General features: G+C 36.9%; 1 protein-coding gene across 21 annotated transcripts in view; it reads left to right on the top strand.

Annotated features, from left to right (window-relative positions):
- Positions 1-13,731, top strand: part of SYNE1 (spectrin repeat containing nuclear envelope protein 1) — a 289,549-nt gene that overhangs the window by 57,047 nt on the left and 218,771 nt on the right. For 16 of the 21 annotated variants that reach the window (XM_038130876.1, XM_038130882.1, XM_038130880.1 and 13 more), the window contains exons 4-10: positions 2,550-2,645; positions 4,480-4,563; positions 7,520-7,540; positions 7,826-7,918; positions 9,536-9,714; positions 11,674-11,870; positions 12,033-12,142. In XM_038130876.1, coding sequence (XP_037986804.1) covers positions 2,550-2,645; positions 4,480-4,563; positions 7,520-7,540; positions 7,826-7,918; positions 9,536-9,714; positions 11,674-11,870; positions 12,033-12,142 — 780 coding nt within the window. The remainder of the gene's footprint in view (positions 1-2,549; positions 2,646-4,479; positions 4,564-7,519; positions 7,541-7,825; positions 7,919-9,535; positions 9,715-11,673; positions 11,871-12,032; positions 12,143-13,731) is intronic. The other 5 variants (XM_038130885.1, XM_038130887.1, XM_038130886.1 and 2 more) reach the window with 1 other exon arrangement.

Here is a 13,731-nt window from a genome sequence, read left to right as displayed (position 1 = left end):
GGCAATCTATATAATTAACTAAATTTTAAACTAAATTTCCATATTAGAGGGGTCTTATACAGAGCATCTTGTGACACTGGTATTGTATTTGTCTTCTGTTTCAGTTTTATTGGTGTAAAGATCCAGTTTTATTGGTGTAACATCCATGGTGTGTGCTGCTAAACACTGGCAGTGTTTGCAATTACACCACCTTCTAGCAGCAAAAGGTACATTTCAGCTGCTGAGTTAAGGACAATTGTGATTCTCACCCTTCAGAGCAGGAGCTCTTACCAACTTTGGTGCTTGATGGTTTCTTTTCTGCTTTTCATCTTATTCAGTGCTGTCTCTACAGCTGTTTTTCCCCAAACCAATGTTTGATTCAAGTAGAAAGTACTGTAGATGTAAATTTGCATTTGCTTGGGGTGCTTTCAGTGCCTTACCGTAGTACCAAGCCTCAGTTGGGGTGTAAATCTAGTTTTTGTAGCTTCTGTCAGTACCACTGAATACACCACTGTGGTGGTATTCCATCAATACCACCACTCTGGTGGTTCAGAGCAAGAGTTTGGCTTGGATAGTCAGAGGTTTTACTACAGAGTGAAGCTATACACTGGGAAAAACTGAAGTGCTTCCCAGACTTGCTTTGCAGATGAACTCCAGATGACTTTTGGCTTCATGTTGGCTTCATCTGCCTCGATTTGTGAGTAAGGATACCAAAGCACACAAGTGAGAAGGGAGCTGTGTTAGGCTCAAAAAGGTTGTCTGGCAAGAACATTATGGGCACCAGAATCACAGGGTACAGTAAATTTCACTAACCCTTCTAAACCCAATCTGAATGTATCCTAAATTGCCCACTCTAAGAAACCCATCTCTCTTCATTGCTGTAGAGTCAATTTCAAGAGACAAACCTCGCTACTGGGGCATTTGGATAGGTGGTTTTTTCAGGCCTTCACCTCCTGTTGGATTAGGATGGCAGCTGCTGTAATCCTCTCATCTTTATGGCTGAATTGTTTTGTCATGTGGTAATACTGATAAAACCAAAGCTGCTCCAAGCTTCAAACAGGAAATGATAACATAAAAGGTGAGGAAAATTAATTGCATTTGTATCAACTGCCTGTGATGGAAGACTGGGACAAATTAATCTTCAGTGACCTGCTTGCTCCATTGATTTCTTTGGTGTTATATTAAGGAAGAACATGATCCAAGGAGGAACATTATCTATTGCTTTTCTAGGAAATCAAAACGAACTATGACTAAATATACCCTCATAATGAGTTGTAGTGCTACTTTATTTTATATACATGAAAATATAGGATCTTCTATTAGTGTGACTATTAGAGCATGTCAAATCTGAGATGAAGTCTGCTTCCAGCAGAGGAGTTCTTTTTTCACTTTATGCCAAAGTTATGTTTCTTTGAAATACTATTTTATTCAAGCGGAACAATTTTTTTTTTTTTATTTGGGGAGCTGGAACCTTTTTTTCCTCCTAATTTGTTACTGCAGTTTTACCTTTTCAAAAGCAATGTTTCATTTGTTAGATTCATCTTTTCAAATCTCCATTTCTACACAAAAATAGTAATAGATGTGTTGTGCAAGCACTTCTTTTGACAAGTATTCCGAAAGTAAATGATTAAACCTAAAGTAGTTTCAAGAATTTTGTATTCTCATTGTAATTTGAGTGAATGAAAAGGTATTAGTATTATTATCATTATTTTTATTATTATCATCATCATCATAAGGTATATGAACTCACAAGCTGATGGAAGCTGGAGGGTGCCTATTCTATTTGTCAGGTGGACCAAGTTTAAACTTTTTGTTTCTGGGAGACATTTTGTGATCATTAAGCTACTGACCAGCTGAGAGCCATAATTCCACAAACTGGTGTGCATTTAAGAGTTTTATTATGTGACCTTGTTATTTAAAATTTCTAAAATATCATCTGTTTACATATTTTTGAGTATTTTCATTGTTATTCTTGTGTAGGTAAACACATTTGGTAAGCAATTTGTCTTAAGCAGGAGCTGAGACAGTGCTGACGGCATCCAAAGGCTGCAAGGCTGGAGGAGAGGAGAGAAAATACAGCAACTCAGTGTAACAACTGTCAGCTGTGAGAAAGTGGCAGCATCACTCAACCTGCTATGTTAGGATTTTCCCTTCATACAGCTCCTCCTATTGCTTGGACTGAGAGAGTGAAATTTCTGTGAAATACTTAGCACGAGGGAAAATAATCTGGTGGATTGAAATGTGACTATAATATTACTTCTTTAAATTGTGCATATTTTGTAGAACCAGAAGCAGCTGTTGGTGTGTTTCTCTGCTTGTTACAGGAGCCAGGAGGTTTTTCCTTTGTATCATCAGTTGCGGAAATCCACAAAATTTTACAGTCCTGTGCCAGAAATATTAAGTAAACAATGTGGTGGCAAAGCAGTAGTTAAAGGATATGCTTAAATTTAAAATTATAAAATACAAAGAAGGGGACCAGACACTCTTTTTGGGTTTCTGTTCAAGAGGAATGGAACTGGGATGTAATACTGGTGAGCCTTTATGATATCTGAAGCCTTCTCCCTTTTCAGCGCAATCCTCCCATGCTGGTGAATGACCTGTTTGAAGATATCAAAGATGGGGTAATGCTAATTGCCCTTTTGGAGGTTCTTTCAGGGCAGAAGCTGGTAAGTTCTTCCTTCTACAAGAATTTTCTTCTTCTTTATACAAGATAGTTACATAACTTCTGTGGTGTACAATTTTCTAATAAGTTTCTATATTTCTGTACTTTAAAAAAACTTACTCCTTCATAGGAAAATAAGTTTTTCACTGAGTAGATTATCTGATTACAAAGCATTATTACAGATTATTGCAAGCATACTTGATTGTACGAATTTTTTATTAATTTTGCCGTGTAGCTCATACAAATTTCTTATTTTTAGTAGTCTTTGCAGTTGATCTGGGTTTTACTGCTATGACACAATGCAGAAGTAACTGCAAGTTACTTCTATGCATCTTGAAAAAAAATGAGACTTTTCCTGTAAAATTTATGGCTTTGTCTCAAAAAACCCTCAAAGAAGCTACTCAAATTTCATGGGGGCTTATATCCATTTGCCTTGACAGTTGCTCTGCTACTGTAAAGAGCCTTAAATGATGCCAAATGGCTTTTTCACAGCCAAGTTATGTAAAGAGGGGGTGGTGTGCACACAGCAAATAGGCTGTCTTTTGGGAGGTAGACTAGTTTTGTGCATGGAGGAGAAAAATGAAAGGATTTTAGGTCAAGGGCTCTGACTTTCCCCAAGCTAGCTCGTAGGTCAGGTGACAGCATCTGAAGGAGCAGTGCAGTCTGTCGTTCAGCTGGCTCCTGGGCTCAGATGTTACAGGCTCCTTCTCATACAGGCAGTTTGCTCTCCTTTTCATATCTCCCCTCTGTTTTGATTGCAGGTGAACCCCAAAATTAGGCAGTAAATCAAACTGCAAAAGTGATTTTACGGTGAAATGGGATAAAGCTGTACTTTTCAGTGTGTTTCTGCTCCATTGAAATATATCCCTTTCAGTTTCTGTTAGTCTGAGACAGAAAGCCTCCCTCTTGTGGCAAACCAGAAGTAGTAAAACAGGAAAAGAATTTTAGTGATGGCACCTGTTGCAGTGAAATTCACTGGATTGTATCCTGCCTATATTAATTAGGGAAAGACAAGAGATATGCCAAAACTAGAATAGTGTCTGGTGAACTTAAAGGTTATGTGTACCAGAATATGATATCCTGTAGTAACTGCAAGAGGGATCCAGAATTTATAGTTGGCCTTTGTTAAAGCCATTTGTTACATCATGAACAGGAATTTAAATTAAAATAGTTGCACGTTTGCATTACAGTATAAAATTCTGTGGGAAATTTAATTCCACTTTCCAGTATTAGAAACCTAGAATATGTTCTTGATTGAATTTTTAAAAAAATATGTCTTTTTTTAGACTACATGTCCCAAGTTCAGTGAAATTTATTGTTTAATGGGAATTTAGCTGAGGTTTTAATTGCCAATAAGGTACGAGAGAGATGGGATGAAAATTCTTAGGCAAAATGTCTTCATTGAAGACTGATTTTAAAAATAACAGCCACTTTGACTTATACATTGAAGGCAAAAATATTTCACTGAGAGAATGTTGTCTTCTCTCGAATACATGTATGTATATATATATAGACATACCTAATATATATGTGTGTTTGCATGTGTACAAAAACATTAGAAAAAAAATTTCTCTGGTGTAATGATGTTTATGGACTGAAGCCAACAGTTTGCATCCTGACATTAGGACATATGTAACATTTTTATATTGGAATTATCACACTTACGTCCCCTGTATCTGTCAGTCCTCTCTCTGATGTATTTGCAAAGGTACAATTCAACAATTCCACTGTTCCAAGGAGCATTTTTACGTAGGCATTGACAAGAAATCTGAAAGTTCAGTTTCTGAAGCAAACTGGCATAAATCTAATTGAAGTTTAATCTGTTCTTTCTCTTTAAGCCATGTGAGCAGGGACGTCAGCTGAAGCGAATTCACTGGGTTGCCAACATTGGCACAGCTCTTAAGTTTCTAGAAGGTAGACGGGTAGGTATGGTAGCACTTAGCCCTGGTTTTACTTTTTTTTTCCCTTGTCTCCATAAGGATATTATTTGTATCCACCCATCTGTTTTTATTCTCCAAAATTTGAGCTATGTGTGCAGTCTTCAGTTTCTACACAGTGTCTAAAAGCTGCTGTAAAGTAAAAATTGTAAGTTCCAACACTAATATGTGGCAATGCATGGGGTGAAACTTGTCTTTTTGTTTTTAAAATTAATAATGGATCACCTTGGAGGATTTTCTTTTTTAATTTTTTTTTAAATGTGCCTATTGGGTCCTCATGATCTCTACTTCCCTGTTGCTATTCTCAGCAAAGAATGAATTTTAGTTCAGGAGAGACACTCATTTATAATTAAAAAAAATAGATTTCTTGCCTTCACTTGCAAGAACATGCAAAAATCTATTCCCTGAAATTACAGATATGAAAATTTAGCACAATATGACCTCTTATTAGCTTGCCAGGACTTCAGACTAATTCCTGGATTTATTCAGGTACAGTCAGTGCTGTGGCTGTTTTAGAAAAGAAAAAGCAATAATTTTTTAATTTAACAAAAGATTTTAACAAAAATTTAGAAACTAATTTTCATCTAGATATGAATATCATACAAAAGCAATGCATTCCTAACCTTTTTCCTGACTTCATTGTGTACTGTAATGACTAAAATCTGGATTTTTTCATTGTATTGTAGGAATTTTGTCCCCTAATTTCTGCATTTTACTTCAGTGTTTGCCAATGCAGATGTCACACCTGATGAATTTTAGATCTGCACAATACAGTTCACTGGGATTTGTTGGATTTTGGCAATCTTTCCCTGTCTTTGACTCTCTGACATCTAGACCTAATTACAGTTATGTTATATGGGAAACAATCTTAACGGATACCTGTAAAAATAAATCGGAAAGAGAACTTTTTAAAATTGAAAATGTATAACCAAAGCAAAGAAAAATGTGTTTCTGAAGCAAAAGTCCACTTTAGCCCACAATCTACCTATTTGAGGAAGTATAGTTTATTAATACAAAGCATAAGGCAGGGCTGGGGTGAAGAGCAAAATGCCCACACCTCCTTAGTTTCCATGTCACAGCGTGGTGGGTGACCCCGCTAGGATCCCACAAATACTATTGCAGTGCAGCTGGAAAACTGGCCCTACCAAGGATCAGGAGAGGTTGCCAGAGCTCTGTGTTTTTCCTTCTGGTATCTCAGGATTTTTGTCTGAACTCGTCTTCGTAGTTGTATTAATGTCCCAGATTTTCTTCTAGAGGGGGTTGGAAATATGTGGGGTGTCAGGTGTATCAGGGTGGCCAATAGCGGTGTTCCATAAGCTGAATCCATCCTAAAGGATGCCTCTATCCAGCCTGTCACCCTTCTCCTCCCAGAGGAGGTGGGGATACTGTCCAGGCAACAAATGCCCCTTCAGCAGCTGAATGCCATCCCTGGGCTGTACTCAAAGGACAACAAACACAGACAGGAGCTCCTTCCTCTGTGGGCTCTCCCATAAATAAACCTTATTACACTTTAATCAACTTCCTGTTTTCACTGTCCAAAGAAACTTTTGCTAATACTCCTGTTACACTACGAAGTGCAGCTTGCAATTAAGAGGTACTATTCTGGACAAAATTGGTTTTCCCATGGTTCTGAAAAGTTTATTTTTAGTTCTAGATCCATCTTAATGGTGTATAAAATAAAGGTAACTCAGTAACTAGACTAGATAGGCTGTGCTTCTGTGAACAGTAGCCTAATCAGAAGCTTTAGCTGAGTCTCTGTAAGTCTTTTGATTTGTAATAGATACTAAAATAACCTCACTTTCTAGAAAAAAGAAAAGCTTTTCTTTGAATTGGTCCAGCTGAGAGAATGAGGTGTATTTTTTAAGACAGAGGATAGAAGATTTTCATTATTGACTGGTGGAGGATCTAGTAATGTCAGTCTTCCTAGAGTTTTGTTGATTTCTTGGTGGAAAGGATTAAAAAATGTGAACTATGGGGACTTCTGCTCTGCCTCTTCAAAGCAGCCTGCATAGATTTAATTTGGAAAAAAACTTAGAGGTCTGGACAACATTTTGGTTTTACTTGACATTATCTAGTGGATTTCTAACTGCTTATTCAGATAAATGCAGTTTTTTCTCTGTTTTGGAGAGACAAATGAGGTCACTTGAAGTCATTCTCCATCTTTTCTTTAGACTGCTCACCAGGGTTTGTCCACAGCCTTTGTCTTTGAACAAGCTTGTGGTAGATGGGCACTTTGGCAATCATTCATATTTTTATCATGATTGGTGTCTGACTCTTAAGTTTTGCTGCAGAAATAAGTGCTAACATAGTTGCTAACTTTTCAGTACTTCTTGTTTTATCTCATTTCCTAGAGCATAATCTACATGTTTTTTTTCTTTATCATACATTCTCCTCTTTATTTCCTTCTATCTTACGAATCTATTTTCAAATTTATTATTCAGACTGTAGATTAGCAGTTGAGAGTTAATAGTCATGAAATCTGTTCCCATTTCTGTTGAAAAACTTAATTTGACCTTGGACAACTAATTTTTTCCCCACTCTATTTTTAAAAGAGCTATTGTTAGGCTTGTCTCACAAAGGGGCCTTAATCAGTGTTTGTGATATCCTTTACAATAAAATGCTCTTTGCAGGAGAACCCTAGCATTATTTTTTTCCCTTTTCTTTCTTTATGCTTTTTCCACCCCTTTCTTTTTCCATTTTTATTTTTAAATTCACTTTTCTCTTTTCATTACACTTGGTTTAGAACTTTATCAATAAACCCCTGTATAATTTAAAATCTGTTGCAGAGTATTTAATTCGTTCTCTGGATAAAATTTTGTTGTAAGATAGGCCAAAAATGTGCTTTATTTGCATTAAAAAAATGGATTAATGCATTTACCTAATAATTAATCTTTTAAAGTTTATTTTTGTGTCATATTTTTCCTTTTGCTTTTCATGCTAGTCCGTATACAGAGGATCTCCGGTTTGTACAGTGTTTTTATCTAATTTTTATTTCTGCTTGAAATTATTTTTTCTATAAATAATAACATGGATTGGTCTTAAAAGTATTCCATTACTTGCAAAACCTTTCTAAATGTGAAATTATAATTATCTAAATGTGAAATTGCACTATTCAATATTTGGGTTTTTTTAATGGAGAATCTTGTTTGATTGCAGAAATGCATTTCAAATATAGAACCTATTTAAAATGCATTTCTTAATTGCTATACTTTGTGTGTGATAGTAACACATTTTCTTTTCTATGTAGATTAAGCTTGTCAACATAAACTCAACTGATATTGCTGATGGCAGGCCTTCTATTGTGCTTGGCTTGGTGTGGACCATAATTTTGTATTTTCAGGTAATACATTTTTTATACTTCAGAGTTGCTTGCTCAAACAGTTGTTCAGATCATCACTTTAAATGAACTGGTGTAGTTCCAGTCTTTCACCATAGTTAAGTCACTTTGGCATTTGCTGAGGATCTGATCCTGAATAAAGCAACAGTTGATGGTGCTTCCCATTGCGTAAAATTAGATACCGGGCTGTGGAATAGATTGGTCTTTGTCTAGAACAGAGTTCCTTCATCACTGAAACATATTCTTCTGCTTTCTCTAAAGAATACAACAGAGCAAAAGTGGAAAGTAATAGAATTGTGGATTCTTGTTACAAATATCTTTAGCAACCTCAGTGGTGATTATGCTGAACATCTAATTCCAGTGCAGTGGATGTCAGTCAGTAATTATTCTCAGACTATACATGTAAACATGGTGATTTCACTGGCAGATGCAGGTATTTGCAAGGATGAAATTTAGCTGTGAATCATGTAGATTGAGAGGGGGTTGAATTTGTAGAGGAGAAATCACTTGCATTCTGTCGAAGTTAGGTGGGAGGTAAAACTGGCTTCTAAATCCTGTCCATATGGGTTAACAAAGTGAGTCACTGTTCAACACTCAAAATAACAACTAATTTTATTGCTCTTCTTTATGGGGTTCTTTGGCTCTCTTGTGACATCTCAGGGATGCTGTTCTCCTCAGCACCAACCACTGTGATGCCTCCGTAGTTCAGAGTTCATCAGAATAAAGTTAGTTAGAGTGATACTGACATTTTAATTTATAGCTCATTGAAATGAAGAGAGAAGATCGTGTTTTCAGTCTTACTGAAACTAGTTCTCTGCATAATTTTTGTCATTTTTTGACCTTTCCTTTAGTTCTCACCGGCAGACACATAATTTTAACTTGATTGAAAGCAGGAATCCGTAAGAGCTGTGTTTCTCATTCTGGCAGACTCATTCTGCCATGTGACAACTTTGGATTTTAAGAGGACAGCATAAAAAAAATCCTGTAACTTCCTCTGGATATAGCTTTGTCATGTTAAAGAACCAAATTGTTAGTCAAATTAATGTTCTTGAAAGAATCAAGTTAATCAAGATTTTCCTTTGATGAAAGGCATAATTACCATCCTACACTCCCAGCAAGCACTTTTAATACACATTGCCTGCAGTACATTCACTATTTCATCACAAGGTACCTCTAAGTACCTTTGTATACAATTGAATTTGTGCTGCAACACATCCAGAGGAGATAATTGAGGTCACTGCCATTCTTTAATTGAATGACACTCTTCTGAAATTAGTGGATTATTTTATAATCTGAAGTTAAACTACATGTAAGATATTTTCTTCTATTTTGGTGATAATTTGCTATAATAGATAACATGACACACTTGCATATTTTTCTAGCTGTAGCATGTGAAGTCAATAAGTGTTAGATGCCTAGTCCTTTTGAATTTAGGACCATCACCTGGGCACATACATTAGCATTTCTAAAGCTCCTGTAATGTATACTTAAATAAAACACAGTTAATTATAGCTTCTGCCCAACTTTATTTAGACAGGTGTATTGAGAAATTATTAAAGAAACTGGTGTGAATCAAGAAGGTTATCTGCAAAGAGTTCATTAACATTTTTTTACCTGCAGATTGAAGAGCTTACAAGCAACCTCCCACAGCTGCAGCCCTTGTCTAGCAGTGCTTCTTCTGTGGAAAGTGTTGTCAGTTCAGAAACTGCAAGTCCCCCAAGCAAACGGAAGGTGGTAACCAAGGTCCAAGGAAGTGCCAGGAAGGCTTTGTTAAAATGGTTACAGTACACAGCAGCAAAGTAAGTAAACTACAGATGAACTGATTTTATATTTTAAGTGAAAGCTTTTAGCGCAGATTCTAAGCTCTTTCAGTCAGGGATTGTCCATTTGCTCTTTATTTTTATGGTACCTTCCTCTATATATAATTATAGAGCCCTTCACCACGTTCTTTTTGACAACTGAAGCTGCTAAATGTTACCACCTTACAACAAATGAAGTAATAAGTAATGATTTACATTAATTTTGCATGCAATCATATTTTATAATTTCTGACTAATGAATGGGATTATCTCTGACAGAATGAGGAGCTGAAAGGGGGATTAGATATCTGAATGACAGAGCATTAGTCCTGCTGCCAAAACACTCAATGTGACACTGCCAGTACCACACTGATTAAGTGTTCCTCAGTGAAAGCATGTAGGAATATTAAATTCTGGCACTTGCTGTGGAAAGGAAAGTGATGAAAAGTTGTGTATATCCATCTGCAGTTTTTTGATACAATGGAAATATTATTACACAAATTGCCCTGAATTTTCATCCTTCTTCATCCATGTTATTTTGGAGTTATTTCTTGCTATGTCTAGTTAACTTAAGAATTTTTCCCTTTAATCTGTGTGATTATCCTATGCTGTTTCAGCTTTCAAAAAGGCATTAACCCCCTCATAAATTATATCAAAGATGCTGTAGTAGTTTGATAGCTTCCACAATAAGAAAATCAGAGATGTAAAATAACATGGATTTGTTTGCTCAAATTAAAGACTCGCTGCTATTTCAAGATATCAGTTATGCAAAATATAGAGGGAAAATGGTCAGTTACTGGATGGTGCCTCAGAGAAAATAAATGTAATTGCAAAGATTCAGACTTCCGGAGAGGTAGAATGCAGTCATTTATAGTGCAGTGCTGTCTAATTTGAATTTCTTCCTTTGCACTGTTGTTGGTAAGACACTGGCAATGGAAAGTGATCAGCTTCTATTTCCAGACATGCAAACAAACAAAGTGAAAATATATTCATAAATTAAACTGTCAGTTTTATTGGGAAGATTTGGTAAAATATGCTGAAAGAAGCCAGGTGATGCCTAGTGGTACACTTCACCTGGGCCTGCTTCTCACTGTTTGCAAGGGCTACTTCCTTAAAGTCAGTGAAGGTGTTTCACTGATCACAGAGACATTTGAATGAAGCTCTATTCAGTTCCTGTTGCTTGAACCTCCCAATGGCAATACTACCTTAGTGTCATTGTGTCCTGAAAGGATGCTTGCTTGCCCAGACCTAGTTAAAAACCATCTTGCTGTCTTTGGATCACCATATCTTTCAGAACTACTGGTAAAAGAAGCAGTGATTCAGAAGTGTGATTCAGTTCTGACTACTTTCTTATTGTATATTGCTATTTCTGGATCATTTGTGTTTATTTTTTAGTGGGCATATTAAGTCTTGTAGGTATATGAAATTAAAGTATCATTCATCATAGAGAAATCTGAGTGTTACAGTTTCCCCTAAACAGCAGTGATGTTGCTCTTCATGCCATCATTTTATTTTATTCAGGTTAGTGCAGGTTTTTTTGAATTTTATTTGTATGATACTGATGTACCTAATTGAACTGCAGCAGTTTTAATGGAGTGATATTTATAGGGAGGAAGATAACAGTGATTGGAAGTGTGTACATCCACAGACTCTGTGTGTCATATAACAACTTTGAGAACTTTGGGCACTTCATGGCTCATTGCTTTGTGGCTTACTGGCACTAGCAAGCCCACTGGAGACAAATAGATCATGTATGTGATAAAAAACACTTGGATCTTCATAAGCAGAAATGAATTTATGCAGTGGGTAGATGGAACTGCAGTTGGCCTACCTGGGCCCTACAGGAGCAAGTGGTTTAGGTTTAATGATGGGTAACCCCTGGGTGGAGCATTCACGTCTCTCCCTGTTTCGTGTAGTCCTGATGTTGTTAGTAACTTCTTTCCCTTTCATATTTTTTAGGCAAGTTGGAATTGAAATCAAAGATTTTGGACAAAGTTGGAGGAGTGGTGTTGCTTTTCATTCTGTTATTCATGCTATCCGCCCAGATTTAGTGGACATGGAGAAAGTGAGGGGAAGGTCAAATAGAGAAAACCTGGAAGAAGCCTTCACAATTGCTGAAGCAGAACTAGGAATCCCAAGGCTCCTTGACCCAGAAGGTACCTAATACTTAGTTGGAAAAGAATTTTTTAACTTGAAAAAATTTTAAATACTTGCTGTGTCTTAAGCCAGATGTGCTAATTCCCGATGGTTAGATATTTAAGCAGCAGTTTGTGCCATTCAGCTAAAAAATTAATTTTTCCATGTTTTTATTTGTCTAGATGTGGATGTTGAAAAGCCAGATGAAAAGTCTGTCATGACCTATGTAGCCCAGTTTTTGAAGTACTATCCTGATCCTCATCATACAGTGACCGATGTGCCAGAGAATGATGTAAGTTTCTCTTTCATAACTATAAAAACCAGTTTATAATGAAGGGGAGGGGCTTTATAAATACATTTTATAGCTTTCTTTTGGTTTATTCTATTTTCTTTTGATGAACAGTTCAAGTGACAAGCACACTAAGAAAACTGGGAAAGATTAGCCAAGAATAAAGGAACAAGTCTTGCAGATGTTCAGTAGGTTGAGAAAATAGTATGGTGATCTTGCAGATATTTTCCTCTTTTCAGGAGTAGCAGGAGAAAAAAATAGCACTACCAGTTATTGTAAATAGTAGCAAACCAATGGATCCTAAAGTTCCTTAACAGGTTTTTAAGCATAACACCAATGATATTGTAATAATTTGTTACCTGAAACAATGTGTCATTTATATTTCTATCACACTGGGTTTCTGGATAAGAACAAGAATGGTCCAAGATACTGCTTAGGTAGAGTCTTTATGGGCTTTTATGCTTGAGAGGCATTTACAATTTTGGCAGAGGTTAATTTCTATTTCACACTGATGTTTAACTCTTTGTCGTAAGGAATTGTTTTCAGTCGTGTTTTTTATTGGAATTTGTTTTGTGTAGGCTCTAGTGCATTGGCTTTGCACTGGAATGCTATGCTCAGCAATGCCAAGTTATCATGACTCACTTCCTAGTGCTGATTTGCATTCTCCATGGCAAACACGGGAAGCACTGCTGAGACAATCTGCTCAACCCCAGCAAGAGAGAAAGAAGAAGCAGTTTTTTAATCTGTGTTTCTCTGCATTCCCTACAGAGGTAGAAAAGAGCTTTGAAAGGAGTGAGTCTCCTTCTTATGCCTGTGTGAGGCTAAGTAGCTGTAGCTTTGCTGTTTGATTCCAGTGCCTGAGCACTGGAACTTATTATTTTCCTTCCTGCAGCATTAATCTAAGTACATACTTGTGCCAGTGTCTCAGCATCCCACTAAGCAATGAGGCTGCTCAAAGGATTGAGTGAGCACTGAAGCCTCAGGCTGAGGCAGTCCTGCCATCTTCATACCATGGCACACAGGGCAGCTTCTGCTGCCAACAGCCTTGGCCAGGCCTTCTGCCATGCTGGGATTGGATTTTGAGGAACAACCCCACCACTTTCCCCCAAGGTTTATGCAGAGAGGATGCAGGAAAATGCAGGATTGAGCCGTTCCATGCTCTGCCTGTCTCTGGCTGTACCCACAGAGGTGCCAGCACACGAGTTACGGAAGGGCAAATCCAGAGTTTGTATCCAGAGTTCTAAGTGAATTACTAGGAAGCAGAACACAAATCAATTTGACATGCTAACGTGCTGATCTCAGAACCACTTCCTCTTCTTAGATATTCCACTAGCAATCCACATGAACTTTGGTAGAAGTGCTGACCCCTTGCATGTCATGCTGTAGAAACCATTAACTTCCAGACTTCGAGAAGAAAGTAAGAGCTTGACATTGCACTAAATTTCTAATGTCATCATTCTTTGTTTCCTGGAGGAAGAACTATATTCCCTTTTACTTTCCTGGAGGATCTGTGTCCATCTTTAAAATATTTGGTTAGTTTAGTTACTTAGAACAGGATTCACCTTTAAAATCTAAAAGCTTACAACACTCCA

This window comes from Motacilla alba, chromosome 3 (assembly GCF_015832195.1).
Source record: "Motacilla alba alba isolate MOTALB_02 chromosome 3, Motacilla_alba_V1.0_pri, whole genome shotgun sequence".
In the NCBI taxonomy this organism is placed as follows: Eukaryota; Metazoa; Chordata; class Aves; order Passeriformes; family Motacillidae; genus Motacilla; species Motacilla alba.
The sequence above is the reverse complement of the archived record's forward strand: the minus strand, read 5'-3'. Positions and strand labels throughout refer to the sequence as shown.